At 42.0% G+C, this 16,905-nt stretch overlaps 1 protein-coding gene across 6 annotated transcripts in view; it reads right to left on the bottom strand.

Moving 5' to 3' along the window:
- Positions 1-16,905, bottom strand: part of mib2 (MIB E3 ubiquitin protein ligase 2) — a 51,301-nt gene that overhangs the window by 3,521 nt on the left and 30,875 nt on the right. For all 6 annotated transcript variants that reach the window (XM_074644602.1, XM_074644604.1, XM_074644599.1 and 3 more), the window contains 8 exons: positions 16,370-16,518; positions 15,781-15,937; positions 14,130-14,284; positions 5,670-5,796; positions 5,265-5,525; positions 761-939; positions 437-630; positions 99-164 (listed from right to left, as the gene is read on the bottom strand). In XM_074644602.1, coding sequence (XP_074500703.1) covers positions 99-164; positions 437-630; positions 761-939; positions 5,265-5,525; positions 5,670-5,796; positions 14,130-14,284; positions 15,781-15,937; positions 16,370-16,518 — 1,288 coding nt within the window. The remainder of the gene's footprint in view (positions 1-98; positions 165-436; positions 631-760; positions 940-5,264; positions 5,526-5,669; positions 5,797-14,129; positions 14,285-15,780; positions 15,938-16,369; positions 16,519-16,905) is intronic.

The following is a 16,905-nucleotide window of genomic DNA, read 5'->3' as shown; positions in this document are numbered from 1 at the left end:
ATAATAAACTACAACATTAAAAAGTTGTATTTAAAAAACAAACCCAGAAATAAAAGCGGTCACATCCCAGATAACAAGAATGAGAGGATTCTTCTTACCTTGCCTAATTTTCTTGGTGATTGTTACTTGGCATTTGATGCATTTCTTCATTCGATGGGCACACTCTGTTTAGACAAGAACCAGGTCAGCAAGGAGATACAGACAACATACACAGAGAATACAACAAAAATAAATGCACCAACAGTAAAAAGAATTTGTCCACGTTATTTAACGTCTAAGATAGAAAATGAAGCAAATAGTAGAGAAACATTCTGAGATTGTCTAAATATAAAAAAGGCCATGCTCTATGCTTTTCTTTGAACACAAAAAAAACATGATCTGCCTATTGGTAACAGTGTGGCCCTTTGCTGCCACTGACTTCACCATCTCCACCCACCTTCACAGGCCACGCTGTGCTGGCAAGGGCAGAAGAGAACCAGCAGAGCCAGCTCGGAGCAGATGAGGCATTCGCTGGGCCCCGGCAGCGTGGGAAGAACCAGGTTGGTCATGGTGTTGGGTGTAGTGTGGACCCGCCGCAGGCTGGCGCTGCTCAGGCCCTGCCCAGATGTGATGGCCTGCAGACGCTGCAACCTGTCAGACAACACACAGCTATAACGACGCACAAGACCAGCGGTCTCATCTCTAAAGTGACTGAATTAATCCATCATATTTAGTAATATCGTCCAAAGGCATTATGAATGTTAGCGCTGCTGTTACAGACCTGTGTTTCTCAGAGAAGCTCTTGATGAGCTGCAGCATGCCGCTGTCTGCCACCAGGTCCAGGGGACTCTTTCCCTTGTGGTTGGCGTAGTTGATGTCAGACCCTTCCTGCGCTAGGAAACAAGCGATAGCTGCGCCAACACTCAGCTCGGTATTCCCCAGAAGACCTGAAGCACTCAGCTGTGGATATACATTGTGATGATGGGAAGAGAGGATGGGAAAGACAGAAGAAGAGAGTTGCAGTTCAAACAAACATGATGCTGAGGCAGACCTCTACAAACATGCTCCTGCTAGGGCTAAGACGTGATCTTGTGGAAATGGTAGAAGTACTTTGAAGACTTAGTCAAGCACACAGCTGGTGGCGAGCAACAAAAAGGAAATGGTAGTAAAACCAGAGCAATCCAGCTCAGGCTGATACATAAACCCAAATCTAATCAGCACTGAAGAACTCCCTCAATAACTCATCTGCTGACGGTGGCCAAAACAGCCCTGAGCACTTAAGTCTGGCCACCTTCATGGGTGTGTGTGTTTGCTTGGCAGGTGCCCAGGATGTCGAGTGGAGCTGCAGTGTTTGCGGTCATGTAGATTGGAAAGAACGTTCTTCATTGGTGCAATGATATCAACACCAACGAATGTAACAGTTGTATAAAAAGTGCTGCACAAAGCAGCAGGAGTTGAGGTCTCTTAATAAGGAATATTAAACCAGTTCTGTAGAGTGAGTAAATGGCTCTCTGACAAGCATGACGGAGATTAAAAGAGATGCTGTGACATTATAATTCTTCATCAGTGGGTGGATACAGTTACAATATTACAATCAGATGTTTAAAGCTGCTCTAATTAATACTTTTTTACTATATATAATGTGAGGGTTGTCAACTTGTCACTCGTAGTGATGAATCCACAGAGAATTATCACCTAATGGGCTGATCAAACTGAGATGTGTCGCCAGCAAAACCATTGTTTCTCATGGTACGTGTCCACAGGGTGTGGACACGCATTGGACGCTTGATGGGCTGCCACTACACTCTCGACACTGGGCACCTGATTAGACGAACGTTTTCCCTCGTGGGCTGCCGCTCCAAGCTTGCAAACCGGAACCAACATGGCGACTCGTTTGGAAAGTTTTTTCTCTTAAATAACGAAAATAGTTCACTGAAATGTGTTTCTTAACATTTAACAGCTCCCCTCTCTGTCCTTAAACCCCTCCCAGCAGACAAACACGGGTATATGCTTACGTTTCATACAGTAACCAGTACGAGCACTAGTCCTTAATTTCAAACATCATCCCAATCGTGATTGCGATCCTGATGCTGTCATATAGCGGCAATTCTATGAGAATTACCGTCCTGTTTTCTTTGCGAACTTGTGGGCCTGTAAAGCCTTTTGAGATGACATACTGTGATTCGAGGCGCTAGCGAGCAACACTATCAGTGAAGCATTTCAGCGTCGGAGAGAAGTGATGCTAATAGTTCAGCCGTCTGCTAACCGTAGGCGTCACGTCTGTGCTGTCTGTGCTGTCTGAGCAGTGAGGTCACGCAGAGGGCTAAACTATTAGAGAGATGGAGAGAAAATGATGCTTGCCCCAAGCTACTGCCGTAGCTACCGTGGATGTGAGGCTAGCTCACAGCGCTGGCCGCAGCCGTGTCTGTGGTTAACAGAAGGCTAAACTATTAGCAACATTTTCTCTCCATCTCTGAAACACTTTGAGAATATTGTCAGACTCTCTTTTTGATCCATCATATTTTGGGTTTGCTTTGCTGTGTAGACAACTTTTCGTGCAGGATTTGTCCGCCATTGAATCCGTCTTTCAGATGGTGACCTGAAGGGAAGTGCACGCACATCTACATTTGAAGAACAGCCAATAGGAACGCCCTCTCTCTGAAATGACCTGTAATTGGCCAAAGTCTCCTGTCACGGGTTAGATGTTCTAAAGCCTGAAAACAGAGCCATGAGGAGGTGCAGAAGTCTAGTTATCTCTCAGAGCACTTGAATTACAATATGCTGGAAGGTTATTATGGAATTATTGCCCAATGATGCCAATAATATCCTGCCTAACCCAGCTTTAAGGTGGTAATGTGTCAGTGTTGTGTTTCCAGCTTGTTGTGCTGACCCAAAGTGGCCACAAAAGTCAATTAATGATGGTTTAATGTTACTAGCCTCTAGTGAATAATCACATACGTACTTCAGAGAAAAACAGACTACAATTCAAAATGTCAAAGCGTCACATTAAGGTTAAACATACTAGAGAGTGACCTGAGGATCCAGTCAGTAATTTATGTGCCTCTGACAATTAATAATACCATATGACTTCTTTTAGATTCTTTAAATTAATGGAGTGTGGTCCAAGTATCCAACTTCAAGACATCCTCTTGGGAAAAAATGACATGGTGTGTTTACACCGTCCTCTTAAATTTATCACAGACATCTTAACTAGAGCTCCGTCTTTGCCAAATCTATATTGCTACTTCGTCTGTCGCTTCATTACACCTTCGTTCTCAGTCTCTTGCCAGTACTTGCTCTTAAAGCCTCCAAAGACGAGGTAATCTTTATTTCTTAGAAAATAAATCCTGAATGTTGAGAATGAATAGCTTAACTTCACGTGGTTATTAAGATGTAGAGTTCAATTCAATGATTATGTTTTTCTACAGAAAACGAAGCTGTATCGCCTGCTTTGACCTATATATAGTACGAGTTTGTGCACTCGTATCTGACGACTTTCTCCTCAGTTAACCTTTCTCTCTCTTGCCCTGTTTACACAATAAAGGAAAGTCCTCAGTTAACCCTCTCCTTAGAGTAATCCCACCTGGCGTATTTCCTTACTCTCACTCATTCATCCCCTCATTTACCTGGTAAAGCCAACTAACTCCTTTATCCTAAATTAACCGCCCAGACTATGAACAAACACGTTTACATTCCTTCACTCTGTTTTTGTTTACCCTTCCCTCCCTGCTTCAACATTAGGTCTGTTCTTATCCCTCAAGACTTTATTTACTCTGATATGAGCCTGTTTTCACCTTTAATCCTTTTTTCCCACCTTTAGTCTTAATCTATCCACCTTTTAGTGTCTATTTAACCCTCATTCAGACTATATTTACTCCTCTTTGAATGCTTCATGTACTCTTTCTTTGGTCCTTTATTTGTTGTCTCTTTAGTAACCGTCTCTTCTGTCATTATTTACACTCTCTCTCCAGCCTCAAGTATTTAGACGTTACTTCAAATCTTTTGAAAGTTGTGTTGTCTCTCTTTGGGCGCTTTTACAAGCAATAGTCCGTTTGACTAGTCCGAATCAGAGTCGTTCTCTATTTAGTCTGGTTCGGTTTCACAGCGCACAAATTAAAGCGGACCAAATTCAAAAATGTATTTGCTTTGGGGCGTGTATGAAGGAGCGAATTTATCTTTTTCCTCTTGAGAGCTGCCACTTCTATGCAGGGAATCGCAGACTATGAAGTATTGCTGTCTTCACTTTGACTCAGCACTGATCTACTGTGCACACGAATCACTTCAACGTCACTTTTTTTGTGGACTTTATTTAGCAGGTTCTGTGTGTTCTCTTTGGCCCAGATGTCAAGCAAACATCAGACTTCTGCAGAACTCCAGGTCAGTCCTCTTTCACTCATGATAACCTGTCGTTTACCTGTGGCCATCTCAACAAAAGCCCGCACAGGGAGCCTGCACTTTGGTTCACTTGGAAACGGTCCAAGACCAACTCTCACAAGCGGTCTCAGTCCGGTGGTTTTTGGTCCGCACCAGAGTACGATTACTGCATTCACAACCGCCCAAACTAACCGCACCAGAGTTCAATTAAAACAGACTAAATGTTGGCTAGTGGAAGCGCCCTTCAGCTCAGAATTCAGTAGTAATGCATCACTCAACCGCTGTAGTTACATTATAATTCCTTCCCATTATGAGAGGAGTAATGTCAATAACCACAGAATAATATCAGTTAAGAATCCTAAATGAATAAATAAAATTCATAGTATTTGCTGTGGCCTGTAAGTGTAGGCAGCCATATCGTCAGCAACTTGGTGAAGTATAGTAGTAAAGTAAAGAAGTTAATCCAACTCTAGTGGCTCCCCATACAATAAATAATAAAACTTTAGGACTGCAGCTAACGACAATTTTCATTATCGATTAATCTGCTGAATATTTTCTAGGTAAATTGATTAATCGTTTGGTCTATGAAATATCAGAAAATAGTAAAAAAGGTCCATCCCAATTTCTCAAAGTCTAAGGTGATGTCTTTAAATCGCTTGTTTTTTCAGTCTAAATCCCAAAGACATTCAGTTTAATATGATATAAAACAGAGAAAAGCAACATTTTCTGCCATTTTTGCATGAAAAATTACTTTAACAATCAATTATCAAAATAGTTATATTTCTCTGTTTATCGACAAATCGATTAGCAAACCAATCACTGCAGCTCTATAATACTTTAAAATGAAAAATAATGAACAAGTTTAAAGAAGGAGTCAGTCAACAACACGCCACCTCCCCGTCGGTTCTCACCCTGCAGTAGAGCGATGTGGAGGAGCATCCCTCGCCGCTCTCCTCGGTGCTGCTGGTTCCCACGGCGGGGCTGAGCATAACGTTGGCCAGCTGCGGGCGGAGGAGGGCAACGTGCATGGCCGTGTCGCCGTCCTCGTCCTCCATGTTGACGTCGGCGCCCTCGGTCACCAGCATCTGCACCAGGTCGGTGTGGCCCTGCGTCACCGCCAGCTGCAGCGGCGTCTGGTTCCGGTTGTTGCGGATGTTGATATCGCAGCGTCCCTGTGGAAGAGGAGGGGAATTAAATGTATAAAACAATGGAGGGTGCAACTCCTGTTCTGTTTTATTAATCTAAAATAAAAAAAATAAAGTAATAAAGAAAAAAACGTTTTAAAGGACTGTGATGTGCTCCTGTCTCCAGCTCACCTCCTTGACGAGGATCTCGGCGACGTCCCGGTGGTTGTTTAGGGAGGCCAGATGCAGCGCAGAGAAGCCGTCCTCCTTCTTAACGTCCACCAGCTGCCGTGCTCTGGCCAGGATCTTCTCTGTGGCGCTGCCGCCAGGACAAACAACACCAGACTCAATTAGGCAGAACACGCAACACTCCTCAAGGCTTGTGGCTTAAATTAAGAACAGTTGGGTCTGTAATAGACGCCCCAGTGCTTTTTACTGAACCATCTCTCATGTTGCTATTACCAGAAAGAACGACCTAGTGCCCAGTAGGAATAAAAATGATTCCGATACTGGTTGTTGAGGCGAATATTAATATTCTCTGATTAAATGTGATACCACATGAAATATTTAAGAAGCCACTTGCGTACCAATATGTTGATTTAAGCTTAGCATTACATGCATGAACCTGATCGGACACAGTGACAGTGCATCTAACACCGCGTCAGACTGTATACAGCTCTCAGAATATGAAGCTCACATCATCCTGTGTAGCCACAGTGTGCTTGACATGAGCTTGGACAGAGACGCAGCTGTTGTTGAACTGCTAACAAGCCGCTAACAAGAGAACAGTGAGGCAGCCAGTTCACACTAAACACAAACAACTCCTGATGTACGACTAACCCTTTCTTTAATACTCCCCTACCCTTAGTGTTACACGCAAATTGTTGCTTTAAATGGTAACTATGGTATTTTTCAACCTGGACTAATGGCAACAACAATTTCTGAAATTGGTCCAGTATTGGGGGACAACGCTGTAGACGGCAGTTGCTCACTGGATGCAATATGGTGCTATCGGGGCAAGCTGGCACTGTCATTTACGTCCACTAACAGTGCTTGTTTTTGCCATGACAGGCTCTGATTGTTATTATAAGTGTCTGACATTATGGAAAGAGTCTCGCTCAGGAAGAAATCTTGTTCTGAAATCTGGCGACGTGTTGCTGGAAGACAACGTTGGAATATTCAGTTTGTTGTGTTGGAGTACAGAAAGCGCAGCTTAGTGTTATCTAAAGATTTTCAGTGTCATTGTTGAGTATTTAGATGATTTCCACAATGTGGATGAGGTCTTTGGATTTGATTAATTTGAGCCAGAGTATACGGATATTCTGATTTCACAGTGAGACTTCTCCTTGAGCGTGACTTGGACACAATAACAAACAGACCGGATCAAGCGAAAGGTAAGAAAAACATTATTTCTCTGTAGGGTTCTTTCCATAATGTTGTCAGACACTTATAATAACAATCTGAGCCAGTGGCAAAAACAAGCACTTTTAGTGAACGTAACGTTACGTTGACGATGCTCACTTGACCTTGCAGCTCGTTTTGCAGCTGCCGGTTACAGCGTTATCCCTTAATACTGGACCAACTTCAAAAAAGTGTCGTCCCCATTAGTCAGTTTGACACAGAAACATGGAAAAATATGGTTCAGTTTGAAAAATACCAAAATTACCCTTTAAGCCTTAAATAATAGTAAATCACTATCCTTAAAGCTTGTCATGATCATATTCAGTATTCAACCATGTGTGCTATAATATGGACAGAATATCACAATAAACACCTCACAGCTCCACACAACTGAGACATTAAACTTTCAAGGCAAAAAAAATTTAACCATCCTCTTTGGCATCCATCTAGTTTTGCGCATTCAGTGAAGTGAGATTATTAAAACTTTTTAATTTCTGTGATTCACCAACGGGCCGATGCTGCAGTGTCTGGCTTGGCTGTCGAGTCGTCCTCTGCTCTATCGCTGAGCCTGTGGCTTTATGACGTGTGAAATTGAAGCTGACAGCCTCAGCGAGCACCCGGGAAGCTGGCAGGCCACCGTGGAGGCTACGGAGCGACGTGACCCAACCTGTCCTTTATGGATGTTAGGCTGATTCTAATGTTAGCTCTGCTGGAGTTCACTGTTTGGGATCACTCGTGTTGCTGACGTTGATGGACGAGACTGGTGTGAATCAAAATATATATCAGAGTGAAGCAGTATGATGGACAACTCACGAGGGAAGCTCATTGCTTCCAGCTTAACATTCACTTTTTGACTTCCATCTTCCACAACCAGAGGACGTAAATGCATTGCTCAGTAACCAGCATGCAGAAATCCAGCAGAACATCAATACAATTCATAATCACTGAGTAACCAATAATACAACCCAAGCTACTTCATATCCAGCAATAAAAAAAGCCAATTACTAAAACAAAACATGCAATACAATAGGGCAACCCTGTCTCCTACAAAATTATGTTCCCATACATTTCGAGGTAAATTAAAATAATATTAAAATAAAAACTAAACACGCAAAGAAAACTACTTGGTTAGGTTTAGTCAAATACATCAAGGTTTGGCTTAACATATGTCTGTCTGTTACGTTATTTATTCGACGGATGTACATTCAAATAAGTGAACACTGACTTTTGGTTTCACACGGGACACAAACAGTGCCCTCCTGGGTAAAAGTCCTGTGTTAGTTTGACCCATCCACCACCCCAACGTCCTCCCTACACGGATTTCTGCGGACTGTCGTACTTAGAAAAGTATTTGTGATACGTCAAAAACAAACGTAAAACACGTTTCCCTCAAAACATAATTCCCAATGCAGTTTCGTTGTATGGGAACGTAATTTTTAGGAGACAGGGCTGATTAGGGAGTCATTCAGCATGAAATAATGAAAAAAAGGACTAATTTACTAAAGAAATCTTAGTCGACTGAGACCAAAACGGCCAATTAGTCGACTAATCAACTAAGAGGGGGTGGTCCTACTTTTTTCTAAGTGTTTTTGTGCTTGAGTCATGTACTCTATTTTGAGTTGTGATGCTTCTATTATTTTGTTTTAATTGGGCTATTTTCTCCTGTTGTAATGTTTGTGTTGTTTGTGTTCTTTTAATCACTTATCCTTTTTGTAAGGCACTTTGTAACCTGGGTTTTCAAAAGTGCCATATAAAGAACATTTTACTTAATTACTTACATATCAAATGCGTTACTGAGGGCTCGCCCGCTGAGGGCATAGGCTGCTTTGTTACATGTATAGTCACGTATGGTCGGGATCTCCTCTGGGTGTATTAATAAGGATGAAGGCTGTTGGGGAGACATTGTGTTGGAGGTCATTTGTACCTGCAATGCAGCTCCAAGGGGGTGTGTGTGTGTGTGTGTGTGTGTGTGTGTGTGTGTGTGTGTGTGTGTGTGTGGTGAAGGTATTGATAGGGAGGAAAATATCACTCCTGCTTTTGAGTCGTCTCCACCTTCGTTAGCTAAAGACACTTGCAGATCTGAAGTAGACACAGCCGTGTCACCTTTGTACGCCTCAGTTCTCTGCATTATTTCCATAATCGTTACTCCTGTGTGCTCATGAATATTCAGACTTGGGCTGACGTTTTTTCGGGCAGTTTTGAACAAACATGCCTTCACACACACACACACAGACACACACACACACACAGCTAGAGGGCACACTGGTAATGACTTCTCTGGAGACTGGAGTCATCATTTGGTTATTTTTGGGAGTTTGCATCACGCTTGTTTGTAACTCGCTTCTTGATCAAAGCTTGAAAAAAGCAGAAGAAATGTACCATGACGAGGACTAATTCTGACTGAAAGAAGTGAGAGAAGAAATGAAAAATAAAGGACTTTGATTTCATGTGTAATTAGCTATGAGAGTGAGAATGCTGTGAAATCTATTTGGTGTGTGTCAGACTGTTTGCTGTCAAAAGGCACAATGTAACTCCAGAAAGACAGGAGTAAATAGAACGGAATAAACTGTTGGGGAACAAAAGGGATCTGTTGAAAGAAGCTACGAGGAGCTGAGATTACAGGAGAGCAAATATTCTCTCTTTTCAAGTAAATACAGTAAACAGACTAACCATCATATCCCAACTACCCATTTGCTTCTTCTGTCAGGCTGAAAACATCCAGAAGAAATCTGGCCGCTTGCCTTGTTTCTTTTCTTTCCCAGGACTGTTTGTGAACTTGGCCTCTAGCCCTCATTTTCCATTTCCTCACAATAAATAAACACGCTAATAAACAAAACATTCTCATCTTTCTGTCATAAAAAACAACAACGTAGGGGCCACAGCTGCTCACAGGAACTCTAAACAGTGCTGCATCAAACAAAACCAAAATATCTACTTTTATGGATGATCTTTATTTTCAAAGCAGAGGACAGTAACTCTTCAATCATCAATTGACCAACTAGGGGAAAGATCGTATTTTGGTAGTTCAGGGCTCAACAATAAGGATTGTCCACTTGCCCGGGGAAAGTAAAATGCCAGTTTGAGCTAGTAAATCTAGCAATTCACTTGCCCGAAAAGTAATAAACACATTGGTTTTTTTCCGGAGGTGATGATGGAAGTAGGACAGCACAGCTGCACAACTTGGCCAACTTTTGTTGTTTTTAAATGTGTTCTATAAATAAACTAAACATGCAACTTGAGCCATCTCGCTTCCTTCTCATCTCTGTTGAGAGTCACACATGCACACTACCAATCGGGCAACTCACGAGAAAAAGTTTATGAGCTGAAGAACAAGCATTTAAATTATCCTGGAAACAGGAGTTTAGTTGGGTGGCGTTAGAGAGGATGATGACAAAACTCTAACTACAGTATGTATTGCACAGTTTGCCGCAAGTTTGAGAGCAAGGCGGATCAAACATGACAATATATTGTCTGACTTCAGAGATTATGTCAAAGCATTTAATTCTAATATCTTAGGTAAACTAAAAGCCAAAGCAATTATCAGTTATAGAATCGGTATCTGCCAGGTAACTCTTGGTTAACGTATCAGCTGAAAAAAAATCAATATCGTGCATCCCTTAACTTTAGTCTTTGTTGTTATTTGATAACCACTAATAAATAAAACAATTTGTATAGGGGCAAGTAGATTTCTGACCCACTTGACCAACCGGGCAAGTAAAAAAAAAAATTAACGCTGAACCCTTTAGTTGGAACTAAACAGTGGAGGAACATCAAAGAGCATATTAAGCAAAAATCCACAATAACTATAAATTCCAATAAATACAGATTATTCTCATGTTAAGTAGGAGATAAACTGTGATGAGATGTGTTTAATCCAATGCCTACGCCAGTAGGCAAACTCCGGGTCTGAGAAGTGAAGCCAATGCAGAAGTGCCTTAAACTTGCATTCTTTCTAACAGCCAGCAGGGGGCGACTCCTCTGGTTGCAAAAAGAAGTCTGATTGTATAGAAGTCTATGAGAAAATGAGCCTACTTCTCACTTGATTCATTACCTCAGTAAACATTGTAAACATGAATTTATGGTCTCAATATCTAGTTTCAAGTCTTCTTCAATACAGCATGATGTTCATTTAGTAAATTATGGTCACATTTAGAGTCAAATAGACCATAAAGCAGGGTATGCTTTAGGGCTTGGCCACCTTATGATTGACAGGTCACTACCACGGCGTTGTCCGGTCTGGGAGTTGTCCGTGTTTTCATCTTACAACTTTAACCCTTTCACAGTGTGTTTTCAGTTCATGAAAGTTAATTTTAACATTTTGGTCTCCTAAAAATGTCTTATTCTTAGCTCCACCCTTTTGTGTCACTTCTGGTTGCAGAAAAACAAGATGGCGACGTCCAAAATACCAAACTCGAGGCTTCAAAACGGCAGTCCACACGTCACGGTGACTACGTCCACTTCTTACATACAGTCTATGGCCTCAGACATTCAAACTGTACATTTAAATGTATTTATATGTAAGCCAGGACAAACAAGGAAAACACACAGTACCAGTACTGTATGAATGCCCTGCAGGCCTGCTGATGATATATGAATGAACTGGTGAACCGAGCCAGTTCTGAACACTGTAAATCCTCTGTCTCTACTTCTGGCGCAGCGGCTGATGTCAAGCTAAATGAATGCTGGGGAGCGCAGCCTAAACTCCCAGCACTGCACATATGACACTTGCCAGAACAGATCGGACATTTATTAAATGACTGTCTACTCCGGCCTCCACTCCCGTTCTTTTTCCTCTCTCTCACTTGCTGGCCGACTGGCCGTTTTTTTTTTCCTGCTCAGTCAACGTTTGTCCACATACTGCCGTCATGCACGGATTTGATTTTTCTGTAGGATCATTTTCAAGGTGGAGGGGACTGGTTGTCGGAGTGATGAGGAAATATGGGTCACTGGGAGGGCAGAATTTAGCACTTCAAAGCTTTCCTTTAACGAGAAAAATTTATTAACTAATGGTAAATTTTCACTGGTTTAGTACTTGACAGACTGGAATAAGTAGATGGTGGAGAGCCAAACTATGGTATTCTACTCACAGCCTGAAAATCTTTACTAACGACAATAACAGGGCTCCCGCTCTTTGGAATATAAATTTTGAATATATTATCCACCAAATTACATAAAATGCACTTTAATAATCTCTAATTGAAACCGTGAATGAAGTGGCATCGCTTCAAGGAGGACATTTATGGTGATGTTTTTCATTCCTGCTTCCTTTCCTTCATGGCACCTCTTTAAAAAGAGCCAGGGACAATTTTCCATTACATGGTTTTGTTATAATTTTGGAAGGAAAGTTCATATGAGGCCGTAAAAGACCTGGAGTGGCAGACTTTGTACACTGTGAAAAATATCAACTCTAAGTCGTCACTCAGGCCTGTGAGGAGACTTACTATGTTATTAGTTTTTCAAACAGTTGATCTTTGTTACCCTGACGTGTTTCAAGACCTCAACTGCACTGCAAAGAACTGAGGTCAGATTTATACTTAAATAAATAAGAATTGATGTATAAATAATGTGAAAGAATCACCTGTTATGGTGGTTTTCGAAGCATTTTTACTGTAATGAATTAATTGTACTGCTGAAAATAGCGAGGAAAATAATATTACAGGTCAAACCAATACAGGTCAGTTGCAGTAAAGCATTAGATCTGCACAGTGCACAATGTAAACAGTCTTTGAATATTATATCTAAGGACAAACAACTAATGAGGTTTGTTTGAATCATGGGATAAAAAAAGTATAAATTATATACGTAATTTGTGTAGGCTAATGCATAACAATTTGATTTTAAAGCCTCATTATTTTTTGAGGTTTTTATATTATATTATTATATTTCTGTAGCTTCCCAGTTGTATGTATTCAAATTCGAGCATTCAAATTTCGAAGTATGCATGTTTTAGCGTTAAAATGCTTTTTCCTCAAGCCCTTCTGAAAACTTTTTCCCATGTGACCTGACGTAGGTTTCTGCATGATGACGCTGCTAATGGCACAGTATATATACACATCCTTATAGTCAGTGTATTAACATTATATACAGTAACTTAGATAGCGGTTGGCATGCTCCCAGTTTAGAGAAGCAGACAGGAGTACCGGCACGAAAGCTGAGCAACTAATGCTGTGTGGACACCATGTTAGTTCGGATCTGAAAGTCACATAATAACACAAACAAACTGACCGATCGTTGCAGCGGTAGACCATCAACTCCTGTGTTGTGCAAGGTAAAATCACTGTTTTTGTGAATGGAGTCTGGTGGCTTTGAAGACAGCGATATATAACGGCTTCAGCTCCATGTCGTAAATGTCTGTCTGACGGCGGGGTAAAGCGGTGAAAATATTGTAAATATCGTGTAAAATGACATTGATTTTTTTTTTTAGGTGGCTAAAATATTTCTGCTGCTCCCGTCCACAGCTGCTTTACCTCGCCGTCAGACAGCCCTTTCAGACGGGGAACTGAAGCCGTTATATCGCTCTCTTCAAAGCCACCAGACTACATTTTAAAATAAATTCAGATTGCTGCTAAGAACTGTGATAACTTCTAAAATGTAGAAGTTGATACTTACACTTCCCCACTGTGGGACTAATAAAGGAATATCATATCTTATCTTATCTTAAAAAAAAGGGAACCATTCGCTTTTGGCTATTCTGGGTGTGCTGGAGCTGATGGGATGCAACATGGAACCAAAAAAGGAGCCAGACAGACGAGTTGGTGTTTGAGGGATGAAACCTTATCATTGTGAGGACATTTAGTTCTGTGTTTCTGCCGTCCTGGTCGTCGGCGTCAAGGCCCAGTTTGTGATTAAGCACCGCCTAAAAAAACAACACAGCTAGAGGACAATGGAGCCTTTGTGACAGGTGTCAGTGAGGCAGTCTCAAGCACTTCAGTGAGTAGAGTAAAATGGCCGAGCTAATCTTTCATCAGCTCCCTATTGGTGTCACAATTTCAGTGAGGAATACAATACATGGAGGAACTTTGATATTTTCATAAAAAAAAAAAAAATCTTCTCCCTCTCAAAAAGCGCTAATCCTAATCCTGCTAGATGAAATCACAACTATATTGAAGTGCCAAGAGAGACACCTGACTTCTCTTGAAAAAGTTTGGGTTTAAATATCTAATGTCACTTCTTATAATATATGTGGTGTCTGGGTCACAACCAAGCTTTAAAACACACATGCAGAAAGTTTTGAGTATGATCTCTACTCACAGTTTGTTTCCTTTGAGGGCGGCGTGATGCAGCAGGTTGAAGCCTCGGTTGTTCTGCTGTGTGAAGTCAATGCTGGGCACCAAGACCAGGATCTCGATGATGTTGCGGAAATCTTTTGCGATGGCGTCATGGAGCGGCGTGTCCCCGTATGAATCCTGATTGGGGGAGAAACATCACAGTGAGTGAGGCTGTTGCACATATTAGAACTAAACAGGGTTTTGGGCCTCTTCTTGAGTCCTGCTGAGACATGGCCCATGTTGTCCGATCCAACAGAAGAGCTACTGTAGCTCAAATTGCTGAAAAAGTTAATGCGTGTTCCGATAGAAAGGTGTCATCACAGTGCATCACAGTTTGTTGCGTATGGGGCTGCGTAGCCGCAGACCGGTCAGGGTGCCCATGCTGACCCGTGTCCACCGCCAAAAGCGCCTACAATGGGCACGTGAGCATCAGAACTGGACCACGGAGCAATGGAAGAAGGTGGCCCGGTCTGATGAATCGCGTTTTCTTTTACATCATGCGGATGGCAACGAGTTCGAGGTGTTGACTTGGCATCCAAATTCTCCAGATCTCAATCCAATTGAGCATCTGTGGGATGTGCTGGACAAACAAGTCCGATCCATGGAGGCCCCACCTCGCAACTTACAGGACTTAGGATCTACTACTGAGGGCTTGGTGCCAGATACCACGACATACCTTCAGAGGTCTAGTGGAAGTCCAAGCCTTGACGGGTCAGGGCTGTTTTGGCGGCAAAAGGGGGACCTACTCAATATTAGGCAGGTGGTCATAATGTTATGGCTGATCGGTATATATCAGTAGTGTGATGGATGCTGCAGTACATTCTCATTGTATGTGGCCTTAAACAAAAACAAACAGCGGGCTGCTACTCCGTGTTTATAGCTGAGTAGCCACACTACTCAAGCAGAAAAAAGATGCTGTTAGTGAATTCAGGGCCTGGTTGCAGGCGTGTTAGACAGTCTGGAGAATGCCCTAAAAGACACACTAATGAAGCAGCATCACAGTCAACTACTATAAATGTTTGTATTTGTGTGTTTACAACTGCTTGGAAGAGCAATTTGTGAGTTGCTCATGACGTGTGTAGCAAATGACTGACGGAAGCTCACTTAAGCCCCTTTCCCACTGGACGAAAAAAACAAAAACACCCACTAACATCTGTTTTTTGTCTTTAGTGGGAAAGGTTACAATCTGCATTCAGTCCCGAGAGAAACGACTCTGCAGTAGTCACGGGTATTTATCGGCTGCAGCTCCGATCGGCAGTGATGGAAACATGACACCCGATGCTATGTGGCGCGTGTTGAAATTAATATGCATGTATAATGAATATAATCAACAGGGATTTGGACAATTATTATAATTTATTAACGTACAAAACATACTATTAATATGCTCACCTCAAAGCCACCAGATTCCAGTCAGACAATAGTGATTTTAACTCACTCATCATCGTAAAATACACTTCATTCAAACTCGACAGAAACAAAATAAAACTCAGCAAAACCATCTTTGTTTTTCCACTGTTCCAACAATCACGAGAGACTTAATAAGTAACAGATATAAAAAAAAGAAGTAACCACCAGTTTCACTTTTTACTAACCCAATCAAAGGAGGTATTAGGCAAGCTAGGCCCTCTCACCTGGAGATTGACGTCAGCCGAATATTCGGTCAGCACTCGCACCACGTCGGTGAAGCCCTTGTTGACGGCGATGTGGAGCGCCGTGCACATGGAGTTGTTCAGGAGGTTGACGTTTGCCCCCTTGCTCAACAGCAGCCGTGTGATCTCTGCCTGATTACTAAACCCAAAGACACCATAAACAGAAAAAAGACATGTCTGAACAGTGAGTTAATTCAAACCAGTACATCAAATCTCAAAGGCTTATTCTGAAAACCTACTGGGAGATGCACAAAGCTCAAGCTAAGTTGCACAAATAACCCATTTTTTAAACCCTGACATTTTGTTTGCATGGTGTACCACTGCTGCAAGCCAGCAAAGTTGTTTTCGACAAGTATAGAAGAGCATGTGTTAATGTGGTGAGAGGCGGAGATATAGCCGACTGATTAGGAAACACTTTAATGCTGCCACTTCTGTGAATGGATTATCACATTACAAGGAAACGAGACAAGTACAACTGAACTGTCCATCTGTCAGTCTGCAGGTCTTTCTAAAGCCACGTGGAGCAGAGGCTTACCTTTGTACACTCAAATGTGTGTGCGTGTGTCCTTACCCAAAGGCAGTGTAATGCAACGAAGTGTCTCCATCTTCATCCTTGACCTCTATAGAGCTGTTGGCCTGCAGCAGAGCCTTCACCACCTCCATGTGGCCCTGGTGAGCAGCGACCTGCAGTGCAGTCTTGCCCTGGTTCTTTATATCCACCTGCCGGGAACACAAACGTGGTTGAAGATTCATTCGAGGCGACGATAGCCGGGACACTGACAGAGCTGAACATGGACTGGCTGGAAATAATCTGAGCATGAGCAACAACCACATTAGTCACACACTCTATACATAATCCCAATAAGCAGTGTAGTCATCACTGAGTAGAATGTATTCCATTCATGTCTCTGGTTATTTTAAGCCGGTGCGATTTGCAAATCAATTAGCAGGACTGTAATAAAGCTGCATTGGATTAACAGGATTTTTCTCAATCAATGTGATAAAGACCTTGATGTGTCAGGTATTTCATTCACTATATTCGGCAAAAACAGAAAGTTAATTAATTTATCTTCTCCATCAAATTTACAGAAAATGTACCATATCATA

The sequence above is a fragment of the Sebastes fasciatus genome, chromosome 8 (assembly GCF_043250625.1).
Source record: "Sebastes fasciatus isolate fSebFas1 chromosome 8, fSebFas1.pri, whole genome shotgun sequence".
Classification (NCBI taxonomy): domain Eukaryota; kingdom Metazoa; phylum Chordata; class Actinopteri; order Perciformes; family Sebastidae; genus Sebastes; species Sebastes fasciatus.
The sequence above is the reverse complement of the archived record's forward strand: the minus strand, read 5'-3'. Positions and strand labels throughout refer to the sequence as shown.